This window comes from Salvelinus fontinalis, chromosome 15, assembly GCF_029448725.1.
Source record: "Salvelinus fontinalis isolate EN_2023a chromosome 15, ASM2944872v1, whole genome shotgun sequence".
Lineage (NCBI taxonomy): Eukaryota > Metazoa > Chordata > Actinopteri > Salmoniformes > Salmonidae > Salvelinus > Salvelinus fontinalis.
The window spans coordinates 429,504-447,500 of NC_074679.1; the positions used below are offsets into that span (position 1 = coordinate 429,504).

General features: G+C 53.7%; 1 protein-coding gene across 2 annotated transcripts in view; it reads left to right on the plus strand.

Annotated features, from left to right (window-relative positions):
* LOC129811249 (GDNF family receptor alpha-4-like) overlaps nucleotides 1–17,997 on the plus strand; it is a 161,296-nt gene that overhangs the window by 113,289 nt on the left and 30,010 nt on the right. For both annotated transcript variants that reach the window (XM_055862402.1, XM_055862403.1), the window contains exon 6: nucleotides 4,006–4,115. In XM_055862402.1, the coding sequence (XP_055718377.1) occupies nucleotides 4,006–4,115 (110 nt within the window). The remainder of the gene's footprint in view (nucleotides 1–4,005; nucleotides 4,116–17,997) is intronic.

Genomic DNA, 17,997 nt, shown 5'->3' on the forward strand with positions numbered 1-17,997 from the left:
ATACATAGCCACTAACCAAGAAACAACCTCATCAGATGACAGTCTGATAACATATTTATTGTATAGCATATGTTTTGTTAGAAAAATGTGCATATTTCAGGTATAAATCAGAGTTTACCATTGCAGCCACCATCCCAACTCTCCCCAAAGCGACTAGAATAACTACAGAGACCATCGTGTATTAGCTAATTACTCATCATAAAACATTTCTTAAAAATACACAGCCTACAGCAGATGAAAGACACAGATCTTGTGAATATAGCCAATATTTCAGATTTTCTAAGTGTTTTACAGCGAAAACACAATATATCGTTATCTTAGCTTACTACAATGGTCAGTCACACAGTAGCATTGATTCAAGGCAAAAATAGCAATAACGTTATAAACCACCAAACGCTATTAATGTTTTCACTAACCTTCTCAGAATTCTTCAGATGACAGTCCTGTAACACCATATTACACAATGCATATAGTTTGTTCGAAAATGTGCATATTTAGCCGCACAAATCGTGGTTATACAACGTGGTTAGTGGGCAAAAAATCAAGCAATTTGCCCGGCGCCATTTTGGAAAGGCACCTAATCTTATCAAAAACTATTCATAAACTTCACTAAAAAAACACAGGTTGGACATGAAATGAAAGATGCATTAGTTATTAATGCAACCGCTGAGTTAGATTTTTAAAATTAACGTTACTAGACATACAGTGTGCGTTACAGCCAGACTAGTGCCGCAATAATGGCGTCACTAGTCGCCATTATTGAGTTTACATTTTTCCACATAAATACGGAATAACATCATAAATAGCTCTTACTTTTGGACGAGCTTCCATCAGAATCTTGGCCAAGTGGTCCTTTGTCCAAAAGAATCGTTGCTTGGTTGTAAAACGTCGCCTTCAACTTCGGATTTAGCAGCTAACAATAGCTAACAATAGCTATTTTGCCCCAACATGCCCAAATCCTCAAGACGCAATACTGAGGAAATTCTGAAAAATAGCAATATACTCGCATAAACTGATATAACTCGGTTTAAAATAGCTTCGTTATGATGTTTCTAACACCTATATCGAATTAAATTAGACGGATAAATCTAATGTCGATAACTGTGCGTTTTAAAATGTCATTCTGAGGTCTGTCTTTGCTTAATGGCCAGCGTCGAAAAGAGAGCTCCCCTCGTTCCTTGGTCTTTTATAAACTTTGAGACCTACGTAGAAAGCCCATTCCACTTCTCATTGGTTACTGACATCCAGGGGAAGGCGGGTGCAGTTCATGTCGACCCATAGGATACACACAGACCTTTAAAACTGATCTGAGACCAGAGCTTCGTTTTCAGACCTTCGCAGTTCCTGTTATGGATTTCGCTGTAGAAAGAGTTCTGGTTCACCCACAGACATAATTCCAACGGTTTTAGAAACTAGAGAGTGTTTTCTATCCAATAGAATTAATAATATGCATATTGTACGAGCAAGAATTGAGTACTTGAGTACGAGGCAGTTTAATTTGGCAACAGCCAGAAAAAAAAAATGCTAACAGCTCCCCCTATTGACAAGAAGTTTTAAGTGGCCGTGGGACTATGCTGGTGTTGCATTCTTGGCATTGTGGCATTGTGGCCACTTCTTGCTTTCTGCTGTTCTGCTCCTCCCAGGAGGCATAAAAACAGCTGCAATGGCTGGTGTGAACCCACGTAGACCTCTCTGTAACCTACATCACCATCTGGGTCGAAGGGAAGAGGAGGAGGAGAGGAGGAGGAGAGGAGAAGAGAAGAGGAGGTAGAGAGGAGAAGGGAGGAGGAGGAGGAGAGGAGAAGGGGAGAGGAGGAGGAGGAGAGAAGGGGAGAGGAGGTAGAGAGGAGAAGGGAAGAGGAGGAGGAGAGGAGAAGGGGAGAGGAGGAGGAGAGGAGAAGGGGAGAGGAGAAGGGGAGAGGAGGAGGAGGAGGAGGAGAGGAGAAGGGGAGAGGAGGTAGAGAGGAGAAGGGAAGAGGAGGAGAAGGGGAGAGGAGGTAGAGAGGAGAAGGGAAGAGGAGGAGAAGGGGAGAAGGGGAGAGGAGGTAGAGGAGGTAGAGAGGAGGAGGAGAGGAGAAGGGGAGAGGAGGTAGAGAGGAGAAGGGGAGAGGAGGAGAGGAGGTAGAGAGGAGGAGGTCTATATGATGATGAGGGACACATGAGGGTATTAGTGGGTATGAGGTATGGTACTGTATATCATAGCAGATCCATATTAGTCTAATACCCTTGGTTCTAGCAGTCATTAGTCTAATACCCTTGGTCTAGCAGGCATTAGTCTAATACCCTTGGTCTAGCAGGCATTAGTCTAATACCCTTGGTCTAGCAGGCATTAGTCTAATACCCTTGGTCTAGCAGTCATTAGTCTAATACCCTTGGTCTAGCAGTCATTAGTGGGTACGTCTCTGTGGTAGCCATGTGTGGGTAAGGCTCTGTGGTAGCCATGTGTGGGTAAGGCTCTGTGGTAGCCATGAGTGGGTAAGGCTCTGTGGTAGCCATGTGTGGGTAAGACTCTGTCTCTGTGGTAGCCATGTGTGGGTAAGGCTCTGTGGTAGCCATGTGTGGTTAAGGCTCTGTGGTAGCCATGTGTGGGTAAGGCTCTTTGGTAGCCATGAGTGGGTAAGACTCTGTGGTAGCCATGAGTGGGTAAGGCTTTGTCTCTGTGGTAGCCCTGTGTGGGTAAGACTCTGTCTCTGTGGTAGCCATGTGTGGGTAAGACTCTGTCTCTGTGGTAGCCATGAGTGGGTAAGGCTCTGTGGTAGCCATGAGTGTGTAAGGATCTGTGGTAGCCATGTGTGGGTAAGACTATGTCTCTGTGGTAGCCATGAGTGGGTAAGGCTCTGTGGTAGCCATGAGTGTGTAAGGCTCTGTGGTAGCCATGTGTGGGTAAGACTCTGTCTCTGTGGTAGCCATGTGTGGGTAAGACTCTGTCTCTGTGGTAGCCATGAGTGGGTAAGGCTCTGTGGTAGCCATGAGTGAGTAAAGCTCTGTGGTAGCCATGTGTGGGTAAGGCTCTGTGGTAGCCATGTGTGGGTAAGGCTCTTTGGTAGCCATGAGTGGGTAAGACTCTGTGGTAGCCATGAGTGGGTAAGGCTTTGTCTCTGTGGTAGCCATGAGTGGGTAAGGCTCTGTGGTAGCCATGAGTGGGTAAAGCTCTGTGGTAGCCATGTGTGGGTAAGGCTTTGTCTCTGTGGTAGCCATGTGTGGGTAAGACTCTGTCTCTGTGGTAGCCATGAGTGGGTAAGGCTCTGTCTCTGTGGTAGCCATGTGTGGGTAAGACTCTGTCTCTGTGGTAGCCATGTGTGGGTAAGACTCTGTCTCTGTGGTAGCCATGAGTGGGTAAGGCTCTGTGGTAGCCATGAGTGTGTAAGGCTCTGTGGTAGCCATGTGTGGGTAAGACTCTGTCTCTGTGGTAGCCATGTGTGGGTAAGTCTCTGTGGTAGCCATGAGTGGGTACGTCTCTGTGGTAGCCATGAGTGGGTACGTCTCTGTGGTAGCCATGTGTGGGTAAAGCTCTGTCTCTGTGGTAGAAATGAGTGGGTATGTCTCTGTGGTAGCCATGAGTGGGTAAGGCTCTGTGGTAGCCATGTGTGGGTAAAGCTCTGTCTCTGTGGTAGCCATGTGTGGGTAAAGCTCTGTCTCTGTGGTAGCCATGAGTGGGTAAGGCTCTGTGGTAGCCATGTGTGGGTAAAGCTCTGTCTCTGTGGTAGCCATGAGTGGGTACGTCTCTGTGGTAGCCATGTGTGGGTAAAGCTCTGTCTCTGTGGTAGCCATGAGTGGGTAAGGCTCTGTGGTAGCCATGTGTGGGTAAAGCTCTGTCTCTGTGGTAGCCATGAGTGGGTACATCTCTGTGGTAGCCATGTGTGGGTAAAGCTCTGTCTCTGTGGTAGCCATGAGTGGGTACATCTCTGTGGTAGCCATGTGTGGGTAAAGCTCTGTCTCTGTGGTAGCCATGAGTGGGTAAGGCTCTGTGGTAAGTGATGGATGTTGTAATCCTCCTCCCCCTAGGTCCCGCTGGGCCCAGTTCCAGTATGACTGCCAGCCCTCAGAGCACGTTGCTAGCGGTTGCAAGCAGGACAACCACGCACTCTGTCTCCTTGCCTACACCGGCCTCATAGGTAAGAACCAACACTAACAGGTTAGACGGGGGGGGATGCAGGGTAGACGGGGGGGGGGGGGGTGCAGGGTAGACGGGGGGTAGTAAGAACTAACACTAACAGGGTAGATGGGGGGGGGGGGTGCAGGGTAGACGGGGGATAGTAAGAACTAACACTAACAGGGTAGACGGGGGGGGGGGGTGCAGGGTAGACGGGGGGTAGTAAGAACTAACACTAACAGGGTAGACGGGGGGGGGGGGGGTGCAGGGTAGACGGGGGGTAGTAAGAACTAACACTAACAGGGTAGACGGGGGGGGGGGGTGCAGGGTAGACGGGGGGTAGTAAGAACTAACACTAACAGGGTAGACGGGGGGGGGGGTGCAGGGTAGACGGGGGGTAGTAAGAACTAACACTAACAGGGTAGACGGGGGGGGGGATGCAGGGTAGACGGGGGGTAGTAAGAACTAACACTAACAGGGTAGACGGGGGGGGGGGGGGGTGCAGGGTAGACGGGGGGGGGGGGGGTGCAGGGTAGACGGGGGGTAGTAAGAACTAACACTAACAGGGTAGATGGGGGGGGGGGGGTGCAGGGTAGACGGGGGATAGTAAGAACTAACACTAACAGGGTAGACGGGGGGGGGGGGGTGCAGGGTAGACGGGGGGTAGTAAGAACTAACACTAACAGGGTAGACGGGGGGGGGGGGGTGCAGGGTAGACGGGGGGGGGGGGTGCAGGGTAGACGGGGGGTAGTAAGAACTAACACTAACAGGGTAGATGGGGGGGGGGGGGGTGCAGGGTAGACGGGGGATAGTAAGAACTAACACTAACAGGGTAGACGGGGGGGGGGGGTGCAGGGTAGACGGGGGGTAGTAAGAACTAACACTAACAGGGTAGACGGGGGGGGGATGCAGGGTAGACGGGGGGTAGTAAGAACTAACACTAACAGGGTAGACGGGGGGGGGGGGGTGCAGGGTAGACGGGGGGAAGTAAGAACTAACACTAACAGGGTAGACGGGGGGGGATGCAGGGTAGACGGGGGGTAGTAAGAACTAACACTAACAGGGTAGACGGGGGGGGATGCAGGGTAGACGGGGGGGTAGTAAGAACTAACACTAACAGGGTAGACGGGGGGGGGGGGGTGCAGGGTAGACGGGGGGTAGTAAGAACTAACACTAACAGGGTAGACGGGGGGGGGTGCAGGGTAGACGGGGGGTAGTAAGAACTAACACTAACAGGGTAGACGGGGGGGGGGATGCAGGGTAGACGGGGGGTAGTAAGAACTAACACTAACAGGGTAGACGGGGGGGGGGGGTGCAGGGTAGACGGGGGGTAGTAAGAACTAACACTAACAGGGTAGACGGGGGGGGGGTGCAGGGTAGACGGGGGGTAGTAAGAACTAACACTAACAGGGTAGACGGGGGGTAGTAAGAACTAACACTAACAAGGTAGACGGGGGGGGATGCAGGGTAGACGGGGGGGTAGTAAGAACTAACACTAACAGGGTAGACGGGGGGGGGGGGTGCAGGGTAGACGGGGGGGTAGTAAGAACTAACACTAACAGGGTAGACGGGGGGGGGGATGCAGGGTAGACGGGGGGTAGTAAGAACTAACACTAACAGGGTAGACGGGGGGGGGGTGCAGGGTAGACGGGGGGTAGTAAGAACTAACACTAACAGGGTAGACGGGGGGGGGGTGCAGGGTAGACGGGGGGGTAGTAAGAACTAACACTAACAGGGTAGACGGGGGGGGGGTGCAGGGTAGACGGGGGGTAGTAAGAACTAACACTAACAGGGTAGACGGGGGGGGATGCAGGGTAGACGGGGGTAGTAAGAACTAACACTAACAGGGTAGACGGGGGGGGGATGCAGGGTAGACGGGGGGTAGTAAGAACTAACACTAACAGGGTAGACGGGGGGGTGATGCAGGGTAGACGGGGGGTAGTAAGAACTAACACTAACAGGGTAGACGGGGGGGGATGCAGGGTAGACGGGGGGTAGTAAGAACTAACACTAACAGGGTAGACGGGGGGGGGGGGGGGTGCAGGGTAGACGGGGGGTAGTAAGAACAAACACTAACAGGGTAGACGGGGGGGGGGGGTGCAGGGTAGACGGGGGGTAGTAAGAACTAACACTAACAGGGTAGACGGGGGGGGGTGCAGGGTAGACGGGGGGTAGTAAGAACTAACACTAACAGGGTAGACGGGGGGGGGGATGCAGGGTAGACGGGGGGTAGTAAGAACTAACACTAACAGGGTAGACGGAGGTGGGATGCAGGATAGACGGGGGGTAGTAAGAACTAACACTAACAGGGTAGACGGGGGGGGGGGGGGGTGCAGGGTAGACGGGGGGTAGTAAGAAATAACACTAACAGGGTAGACGGGGGGGGGGATGCAGGGTAGACGGGGGGTAGTAAGAACTAACACTAACAGGGTAGACGGGGGGGGGATGCAGGGTAGACGGGGGGTAGTAAGAACTAACACTAACAGGGTAGACGGGGGGGGGGGGGGTGCAGGGTAGACGGGGGGGGGGGGTGCAGGGTAGACGGGGGGTAGTAAGAACTAACACTAACAGGGTAGATGGGGGGGGGGGGGTGCAGGGTAGACGGGGGATAGTAAGAACTAACACTAACAGGGTAGACGGGGGGGGGGGGGTGCAGGGTAGACGGGGGGGTAGTAAGAACTAACACTAACAGGGTAGACGGGGGGGGGATGCAGGGTAGACGGGGGGTAGTAAGAACTAACACTAACAGGGTAGACGGGGGGTAGTAAGAACTAACACTAACAGGGTAGACGGGGGGGGGGGGGGTGCAGGGTAGACGGGGGGGTAGTAAGAACTAACACTAACAGGGTAGACGGGGGGGGGATGCAGGGTAGACGGGGGGGTAGTAAGAACTAACACTAACAGGGTAGACGGGGGGTAGTAAGAACTAACACTAACAGGGTAGACGGGGGGTAGTAAGAACTAACACTAACAGGGTAGACGGGGGGTAGTAAGAACTAACACTAACAGGGTAGACGGGGGTAGTAAGAACTAACACTAACAGGGTAGACGGGGGGGGGGGGGGTGCAGGGTAGACGGGGGGGTAGTAAGAACTAACACTAACAGGGTAGACGGGGGGGGGATGCAGGGTAGACGGGGGGGTAGTAAGAACTAACACTAACAGGGTAGACGGGGGGGGGGTGCAGGGTAGACGGGGGGGTAGTAAGAACTAACACTAACAGGGTAGACGGGGGGGGGATGCAGGGTAGACGGGGGGTAGTAAGAACTAACACTAACAGGGTAGACGGGGGGGTAGTAAGAACTAACACTAACAGGGTAGACGGGGGGGGGGGGGTGCAGGGTAGACGGGGGGGTAGTAAGAACTAACACTAACAGGGTAGACGGGGGGGATGCAGGGTAGACGGGGGGTAGTAAGAACTAACACTAACAGGGTAGACGGGGGGGATGCAGGGTAGACGGGGGGTAGTAAGAACTAACACTAACAGGGTAGACGGGGGGGGGGGGGTGCAGGGTAGACGGGGGGTAGTAAGAACTAACACTAACAGGGTAGACGGGGGGGGGGTGCAGGGTAGACGGGGGGGTAGTAAGAACTAACACTAACAGGGTAGACGGGGGGGGGGATGCAGGGTAGACGGGGGGTAGTAAGAACTAACACTAACAGGGTAGACGGGGGGGGGGGGTGCAGGGTAGACGGGGGGTAGTAAGAACTAACACTAACAGGGTAGACGGGGGGGGGGATGCAGGGTAGACGGGGGGTAGTAAGAACTAACACTAACAGGGTAGACGGGGGGGGGGGTGCAGGGTAGACGGGGGGTAGTAAGAACTAACACTAACAGGGTAGACGGGGGGGGGTGCAGGGTAGACGGGGGGTAGTAAGAACTAACACTAACAGGGTAGACGGGGGGGGGGTGCAGGGTAGACGGGGGGTAGTAAGAACTAACACTAACAGGGTAGACGGGGGGGGGGGGGGTGCAGGGTAGACGGGGGGTAGTAAGAACTAACACTAACAGGGTAGACGGGGGGTAGTAAGAACTAACACTAACAGGGTAGACGGGGGGGGGATGCAGGGTAGACGGGGGGTAGTAAGAACTAACACTAACAGGGTAGACGGGGGGGGGGGGGGGGTGCAGGGTAGACGGGGGGGTAGTAAGAACTAACACTAACAGGGTAGACGGGGGGGGGGGGTGCAGGGTAGACGGGGGGTAGTAAGAACTAACACTAACAGGGTAGACGGGGGGGTAGTAAGAACTAACACTAACAGGGTAGACGGGGGGGGGATGCAGGGTAGACGGGGGGTAGTAAGAACTAACACTAACAGGGTAGACGGGGGGGGGGGGGGGTGCAGGGTAGACGGGGGGTAGTAAGAACTAACACTAACAGGGTAGACGGGGGGGGGGGGTGCAGGGTAGACGGGGGGTAGTAAGAACTAACACTAACAGGGTAGACGGGGGGGGGGTGCAGGGTAGACGGGGGGTAGTAAGAACTAACACTAACAGGGTAGACGGGGGGGGGATGCAGGATAGACGGGGGGGTAGTAAGAACTAACACTAACAGGGTAGACGGGGGGGGGGGGGTGCAGGGTAGACGGGGGGTAGTAAGAACTAACACTAACAGGGTAGACGGGGGGGGGATGCAGGGTAGACGGGGGGTAGTAAGAACTAACACTAACAGGGTAGCCGGGGGGGGGATGCAGGGTAGACGGGGGGTAGTAAGAACTAACACTAACAGGGTAGACGGGGGGGGGGTGCAGGGTAGACGGGGGGTAGTAAGAACTAACACTAACAGGGTAGACGGGGGGGGGATGCAGGGTAGACGGGGGGGGGGGGGGAGCAGGGTAGACGGGGGGTAGTAAGAACTAACACTAACAGGGTAGACGGGGGGGGGGGGGTGCAGGGTAGACGGGGGGTAGTAAGAACTAACAGTAGCAGGGTAGACGGGGGGGGGGGGGGGGTGCAGGGTAGACGGGGGGTAGTAAGAACTAACAGTAGCAGGGTAGACGGGGGGGGGGGGGGGTGCAGGACGGATAAAATGTTGCAGATCGTGAGACGCTCCCGTTTAACCTGGAGGTAAGCAGGTAAGACAGGGGGAGGAATGCAGGGTAGACGGGGGAGGAATGCAGGTGAGACAGGGGGGAGGAATGCAGGGTAGACGGGGGAGGAATGCAGGTGAGACAGGGGGGAGGAATGCAGGTAAGACAGGGGGGAGGAATGCAGGTGAGACAGGGGGGAGGAATGCAGGTGAGACAGGGGGGAGGAATGCAGGGTAGACGGGGGAGGAATGCAGGGTAGACAGGGGGGAGGAATGCAGGTGAGACAGGGGGGAGGAATACAGGTAAGACAGGGGGGAGGAATGCAGGTGAGACAGGGGGGAGGAATGCAGGTGAGACAGGGGGGAGGAATGCAGGGTAGACGGGGGAGGAATGCAGGTGAGACAGGGGGGAGGAATACAGGTGAGACAGGGGGGAGGAATGCAGGTGAGACAGGGGGGAGGAATGCAGGTGAGACAGGGGGGAGGAATACAGGTAAGACAGGGGGGAGGAATGCAGGTGAGACAGGGGGGAGGAATGCAGGGTAGACAGAGGGGAGGAATGCAGGTGAGACAGGGGGGAGGAATGCAGGGTAGACAGGGGGGAGGAATGCAGGTGAGACAGGGGGGAGGAATGCAGGTGAGACAGGGGGGAGGAATGCAGGTGAGACAGGGGGGAGGAATGCAGGGTAGACGGGGGGAGGAATGCAGGTGAGACAGGGGGGAGGAATACAGGTAAGACAGGGGGGAGGAATGCAGGTGAGACAGGGGGGAGGAATGCAGGGTAGACAGAGGGGAGGAATGCAGGTGAGACAGGGGGGAGGAATGCAGGTGAGACAGGGGGGAGGAATGCAGGGTAGACAGGGGGGAGGAATGCAGGTGAGACAGGGGGGAGGAATGCAGGGTAGACAGGGGGGAGGAATGCAGGTGAGACAGGGGGGAGGAATGCAGGTGAGACAGGGGGGAGGAATGCAGGGTAGACGGGGGGGAGGAATGCAGGTGAGACAGGGGGGAGGAATACAGGTAAGACAGGGGGGAGGAATGCAGGTGAGACAGGGGGGAGGAATGCAGGTGAGACAGGGGGAGGAATGCAGGGTAGACGGGGGAGGAATGCAGGTGAGACAGGGGGGAGGAATGCAGGGTAGACAGGGGGAGGAATGCAGGTAAGACAGGGGGGAGGAATGCAGGTGAGACAGGGGGGAGGAATGCAGGTGAGACAGGGGGGAGGAATGCAGGTGAGACAGGGGGGAGGAATGCAGTTGAGACAGGGGGGAGGAATGCAGGTGAGACAGGGGGGAGGAATGCAGGTGAGACAGGGGGAGGAATGCAGGTGAGACAGGGGGGAGGAATGCAGGGTAGACAGGGGGGAGGAATGCAGGGGAGACAGAGGGGAGGAATGCAGGTGAGACAGGGGGGAGGAATGCAGGGTAGACAGGGGAGGAATGCAGGTGAGACAGGGGGGAGGAATGCAGGTGAGACAGGGGGGAGGAATGCAGGGGAGACAGAAGGGGAGGAATGCAGGTGAGACAGGGGGGAGGAATGCAGGGTAGACAGGGGGGAGGAATGCAGGTGAGACAGGGGGGAGGAATGCAGGGTAGACAGGGGGGAGGAATGCAGGTGAGACAGGGGGGAGGAATGCAGGGGAGACGGGGGGGAGGAATGCAGGGTAGACAGGGGGGAGGAATGCAGGGTAGACAGGGGGGAGGAATGCAGGTGAGACCAGGGGGGAGGAATGCAGGTGAGACAGGGGGGAGGAATGCAGGGTAGACAGGGGGGAGGAATGCAGGGGAGACAGGTGGGAGGAATGCAGGTGAGACAGGGGGGAGGAATGCAGGGTAGACAGGGGGGAGGAATGCAGGGTAGACAGGGGGGAGGAATGCAGGGTAGACAGGGGGGAGGAATGCAGGGTAGACGGGGGAGGAATGCAGGTGAGACAGGGGGGGAGGAATACAGGTGAGACAGGGGGGAGGAATGCAGGTGAGACAGGGGGGAGGAATGCAGGTGAGACAGGGGGGAGGAATGCAGGGTAGACGGGGGAGGAATGCAGGTGAGACAGGGGGGAGGAATACAGGTGAGACAGGGGGGAGGAATGCAGGTGAGACAGGTGGTAGGAATGCAGGTGAGACAGGGGGGAGGAATACACGTAAGACAGGGGGGAGGAATGCAGGTGAGACAGGGGGGAGGAATGCAGGTGAGACAGGGGGGAGGAATGCAGGGTAGACGGGGGAGGAATGCAGGTGAGACAGGGGGGAGGAATACAGGTGAGGACAGGGGGGAGGAATGCAGGTGAGACAGGGGGGAGGAATGCAGGTGAGACAGGGGGGAGGAATGCAGGGTAGACGGGGGAGGAATGCAGGGTAGACAGGGGGGAGGAATGCAGGTGAGACAGGGGGGAGGAATGCAGGTGAGACAGGGGGGAGGAATGCAGGTGAGACAGGGGGAGGAATGCAGTTGAGACAGGGGGGAGGAATGCAGGTGAGACAGGGGGGAGGAATGCAGGTGAGACAGGGGGGAGGAATGCAGGGTAGACGGGGGAGGAATGCAGGTGAGACAGGGGGGAGGAATACAGGTGAGACAGGGGGGAGGAATGCAGGTGAGACAGGTGGTAGGAATGCAGGTGAGACAGGGGGGAGGAATACAGGTAAGACAGGGGGGAGGAATGCAGGTGAGACAGGGGGAGGAATGCAGGTGAGACAGGGGGGAGGAATGCAGGGTAGACGGGGGAGGAATGCAGGTGAGACAGGGGGGAGGAATACAGGTAAGACAGGGGGGAGGAATGCAGGTGAGACAGGGGGGAGGAATGCAGGTGAGACAGGGGGGAGGAATGCAGTTGAGACAGGGGGGAGGAATGCAGGTGAGACAGGGGGGAGGAATGCAGGTGAGACAGGGGGGGAGGAATGCAGGTGAGACAGGGGGGAGGAATGCAGGTGAGACAGGGGGGAGGAATGCAGGTGAGACAGGGGGGAGGAATGCAGGGTAGACAGGGGGGAGGAATGCAGGGGAGACAGGGGGGAGGAATGCAGGGGAGACAGGGGGGAGGAATGCAGGGTAGACAGGGGGGAGGAATGCAGGTGAGACAGGGGGGAGGAATGCAGGGGAGACAGGGGGATGAATGCAGGTGAGACAGGGGGGAGAAATGCAGGGTAGACAGGGGGGAGGAATGCAGGGTAGACAGGGGGGAGGAATGCAGGGGAGACAGGGGGGAGGAATGCAGGGTAGACAGGGGGGAGGAATGCAGGGTGGACAGGGGGGAGGAATGCAGGTGAGACAGGGGGGAGGAATGCAGGTGAGACAGGGCGGAGGAATGCAGGTGAGACAGGGGGAGGAATGCAGGTGAGACAGGAAGGAGGAATGCAGGGGAGACAGGGGGGAGGAATGCAGGTGAGACAGGGGGGAGGAATGCAGGGTAGACAGGGGGGAGGAATGCATTGTAGACAGGGGGGAGGAATGCAGGGTAGACAGAGGGGAGGAATGCAGGTGAGACAGGGGGGAGGAATGCAGGGGAGACAGAGGGGAGGAATGCAGGTGAGACAGGGGGGAGGAATGCAGGGGTAGACAGGGGGGAGGAATGCATTGTAGACAGGGGGGAGGAATGCAGGGTAGACAGGCGGGAGGAATGCAGGTGAGACAGGGGGGGAGGAATGCAGGGTAGACAGGGGGGAGGAATGCAGGGGAGACAGAGGGGAGGAATGCAGGTGAGACAGGGGGGAGGAATGCAGGGTAGACAGGGGGGAGGAATGCAGGTGAGACAGGGGGGAGGAATGCAGGGTAGACAGGGGGGAGGAATACAGGTGAGACAGGGGGGGAGGAATGCAGGGGAGACGGGGGGGGGGAATGCAGGGTAGACAGGGGGGAGGAATGCAGGTGAGACAGGGGGGGAGGAATGCAGGGTAGACAGGGGGGAGGAATGCAGGTGAGACAGGGGGGAGGAATGCAGGTGAGACAGGGGGGAGGAATGCAGGGTAGACAGGGGGGAGGAATGCAGGTGAGACAGGGGGGAGGAATGCAGGGTAGACAGGGGGGAGGAATACAGGTGAGACAGGGGGGAGGAATGCAGGGGAGACGGGGGGGGGGAATGCAGGGTAGACAGGGGGGAGGAATGCAGGGTAGACAGGGGGGAGGAATGCAGGTGAGACAGGGGGGAGGAATGCAGGGTAGACAGGGGGGAGGAATGCAGGGGAGACAGGGGGGAGGAATGCAGGGTAGACAGGGGGGAGGAATGCAGGGTAGACAGGCGGGAGGAATGCAGGTGAGACAGGGGGGAGGAATGCAGGGGAGACAGGGGGAGGAATGCAGGTGAGACAGGGGGGAGGAATGCAGGGTAGACAGGGGGGAGGAATGCAGGGGAGACAGGGGGGAGGAATGCAGGTGAGACAGGGGGGAGGAATGCAGGTGAGACAGGGGGAGGAATGCAGGTGAGACAGGGGGGAGGAATGCAGGGTAGACAGGGGGGGGGGAATGCAGGGGAGACAGGGGGGAGGAATGCAGGGGAGACAGGGGGGAGGAATGCAGGTGAGACAGGGGGGAGGAATGCAGGTGAGACAGGGGGGAGGAATGCAGGGTAGACAGGGGGGAGGAATTCAGGGTAGACAGGGGGGAGGAATGCAGGTGAGACAGGGGGAGGAATGCAGGGTGGACAGGGGGGAGGAAGGCAGGGGAATAAGGGAAGACGGGGGAGACGGGGGAGGAAGGGGAGGGAGACAGGGGAAGAAGGCAGCAGGGGAAGGCAGGGGAGATGGGGGAGGAAGGCAGGGGAGACGGGGGAGGAAGGGGAGGGAGACAGGGGAAGAAGGCAGCAGGGGAAGGCAGGGGAGATGGGGGAGGAAGGCAGGGGAGATGGGGGAGGAAGGCAGGAGAGACAGGGGGAGGAAGGGGAGACAGAGAGGAAAGGGAGACAGAAAGATGGAGAGAGACGGAAAGAGAGAGAAATGAAGGGAGTTGGGGAGAGAGCGAGCGAGCGAGAGAGAGAGAGAGAGAGGGAGAGAGTGATAGGGAGATTGGAGTCTCTGGAGTGCCTTTGGTGGATTTGGTCTGACAGTGAATGCACTAAAAGAAAAAGCCTGAAATGCATTTTACCCCAAATCTCGTGCAAAATATTGAATAGTGTAATTTTACCAATTGCACTATGTAGAAGTGAGGTTTGGGTTCCAACCTGTAATTACGATTGTAAGCAAAGGGAGAAAACCCCAATAGAAAATCTACATACAGAATTCTGCAGAATGATCCTAATTATCCCAAAGAAAGTACCAGATAATGCATGCAGAGCAGAACTTGGAAGATTCACTTTAATTGTTAATATAAAGAAAAAGACACATTTTGGCACCATTTGAAATGAAGCCCCAAAACATCCTCAGAATTCAAAGCACTAGAAACTCAGGAGTTGAACCCTGAAAAGAGTCCCCTATTATCCAAACACACAGGAAAAGCAATCAAATTGTTCAAGAAATGAAAGCTTCCTATTTGACAATTTGGGAAAATGAAACAAAAACACAAACTAAATTGCTTTTTGGCCCTCAAAGAGAATAAAAATTGGCAGAATATCTCTAGTCTGTCAGAGATACAAAGCAGAGACAGATCCTTACTAAATACAGCCTTAGCAACCACCAATTGATTATTGAAAAGGGGAGGCACAAAAAGACATGGCTACCCAAAGAGGAGCATCTAGAGTATGTGGTAGAGACAGAGATTCACTTCTTCCTCTACTATGAGAAATACTCTGAAATAAGATACATTTTTTTCAAGAAAATATCTCAATCAATTCCCAACTTTATTAACTTCACTAGGGTATGTGTAGCGTCCCACCTCGTCAACAGCCAGTGAAAGTGCAGGGCGCCAAATTCAAAACAACAGAAATCTCATAATTAAAATTCCTCAAACATACAAGTATTTTACACCATTTTAAAGATAAACTTGTTGTAAATCCAGCCAAAGTGTCCGATTTCAAAAAGGCTTTACGACGAAAGCACACCAAATGATCATGTTAGGTCAGAGCCAAGTCACAGAAAAACACAGCAATTTTTCCAGCCAAAGAGAGGAGTCACAAAAAGCAGAAATGCAGAAATACAGATCAAATTAATCACTAACCTTTGATGATCTTCATCAGATGACACTCATAGGACTTCATGTTACACATTACATGTATGTTTTGTTCGATAAAGTTCATATTTATATAAAAAAATCTCAGTTTACATTGCCGCGTTATGTTCAGTAGTCCCAAAACATCCAGTGATTTTGCAAAGAGCCACATCAATTTACAGAAATACTCATAATAAACATTGATAAAAGACACAACTGTTATACATGGAATTTTAGATCCCCTTCTCCTTAATTCAACCGCTATGTCAGATTTCAAAAAAACTTTACGGAAAAAGCACACCATGCAATAATCTGAGGACGGCGCTCAGACACAAAACCAAGCCATACAGATATCCGCCATGTTGTGTAGTCAACAGAAGTCAGAAATAGCATTATAAATCTTCACTTACCTTTGATGGTCTTCATCAGAATGCACTCCCAGGAATTCCAGTTCCACAATAAATGTTTGATTTGTTTGATAAGGTTCATCTTTATGTCCAAATACCTCCTTTTTGTTCGCGCGTTTAGCCCAGTAATCAAAATTCATGAGGCGCGATCACTAGGAGCAGACGAAAAGTCAAAAAGTTCCGTTACAGTCCGTAGAAACATGTCAAACGATGTATAGAATCAATCTTTAGGATGTTCTTAACATAAATCTTCAATCCTGTTCCAATCAGAGAATTCCTTTGTCTGTAGAATTGCAATGGAACGCAAGCTACCTCTCATGTGAACGCGCGTGGTCAGCTCATGGCACTCTGGGAGAGACTTTACTCAATCCCCACCTCACAGTAGAAGCCTCAAACAAGGTTCTAAAGACTGTTGACATCTAGTGGAAGCCTTAGGAAGTGCAATATGACCCCATAGACACTGTATATTCAATAGGCAATGAGTTGAAAAACTACAAACCTCAGATTTCCCACTTCCTGGTTGGATTTTTCTCAGGTTTTTGCCTGCCATATGAGTTCTGTTATACTCACAGACATCATTCAAAGAGTTTTAGAATCCTCAGAGTGTTTTCTATCCAAATCTACTAATCATATGCATATCTTAGCTTTTATGGCTGAGTAGCAGGCAGTTTACTTTGGGCACGCTTTTCATCCAAAATTCCCAATGCTGCCCCCTACCCTAGTGAAGTTAAGGATACCCATTAGTTCCTACCAAGGCAGCAGCTACTCTTCCTGGGGTTTATTATGGATCCCCATTAGTTCCTGCCAAGGCAGCAGCTACTCTTCCTGGGGTTTATTATGGATCCCCATTAGTTCCTGCCAAGGCAGCAGCTACTCTTCCTGGGGTATATTATGGATCCCCATTAGTTCCTGCCAAGGCAGCAGCTACTCTTCCTGGGGTTTATTATGGATCCCCATTAGTTCCTGCCAAGGCAGCAGCTACTCTTCCTGGGGTTTATTATGGATCCCCATTAGTTCCTGCCAAGGCAGCATCTACTCTTCCTGGGGTTTATTATGGATCCCCATTAGTTCCTGACAAGGCAGCAGCTACTCTTCCTGGGGTTTATTATGGATCCCCATTAGTTCCTGCCAAGGCAGCAGCTACTCTTCCTGGGGTTTATTATGGATCCCCATTAGTTCCTGCCAAGGCAGCAGCTACTCTTCCTGGGGTTTATTATGGATCCCCATTAGTTCCTGCCAAGGCAGCAGCTACTCTTCCTGGGGTTTATTATGGATCCCCATTAGTTCCTGCCAAGGCAGCAGCTACTCTTCCTGGGGTTTATTATGGATCCCCATTAGTTCCTGCCAAGGCAGCAGCTACTCTTCCTGGGGTTTATTATGGATCCCCATTAGTTCCTGTCAAGGCAGCAGCTACTCTTCCAGGGGTTTATTATGGATCCCCGTTAGTTCCTGCCAAGGCAGCAGCTACTCTTCCTGGGGTTTATTATGGATCCCCATTAGTTCCTGCCAAAGCAGTGGCTACTCTTCCTGGGGTTTATTATGGATCCCCATTAGTTCCTGCCAAGGTAGGAGCTACTCTTCCTGGGGTTTATTATGGATCCCCATTAGTTCCTGCCAAGGCAGCAGCTACTCTTCCTGGGGTTTATTAGGGATCCCCATTAGTTCCTGCCAAGGTAGCAGCTACTCTTCCTGGGGTTTATTATGGATCCCCATTAGTTCCTGTCAAGGCAGCAGCTACTCTTCCAGGGGTTTATTATGGATCCCCGTTAGTTCCTGCCAAGGCAGCATCTACTCTTCCTGGGGTTTATTATGGATCCCCATTAGTTCCTGCCAAGGCAGAAGCTACTCTTCCTGGGGTTTATTATAGATCCCCGTTAGTTCCTGTCAAGGCAGCAGCTACTCTTCCTGGGGTTTATTATGGATCCCCATTAGTTCCTGCCAAGGCAGCAGCTACTCTTCCTGGGGTTTATTATGGATCCCCGTTAGTTCCTGCCAAAGCAGCGGCTACTCTTCCTGGGGTTTATTATGGATCCCCATTAGTTCCTGCCAAGGCAGCAGCTACTCTTCCTGGGGTTTATTATGTATCCCCATTAGTTCCTGTCAAGGCAGGTGTTTCTGCACACCTGTCTTCTCCAACTGAAGCTTTAGTCTCACAACTCAACAACGCTTGACAAAACAGAACATTTATATTTGTTAAGACTATTATTAGTACAAGGTGTGAATATTTGTGTCAGAGCAGTCTGCCTCAACCAACAAGGTTGTCGTCTTGTTACCCATCTGACTGTTAAAACATCAATTTCCTATTTGAATTGTTGCATAGATGTCTCAATCTCGCTGGCTCTTCTCCCTCCCTCCCTCCCTCCCTCCCTCCTCCCTCCCTCCCTCCCCCCACCCTCC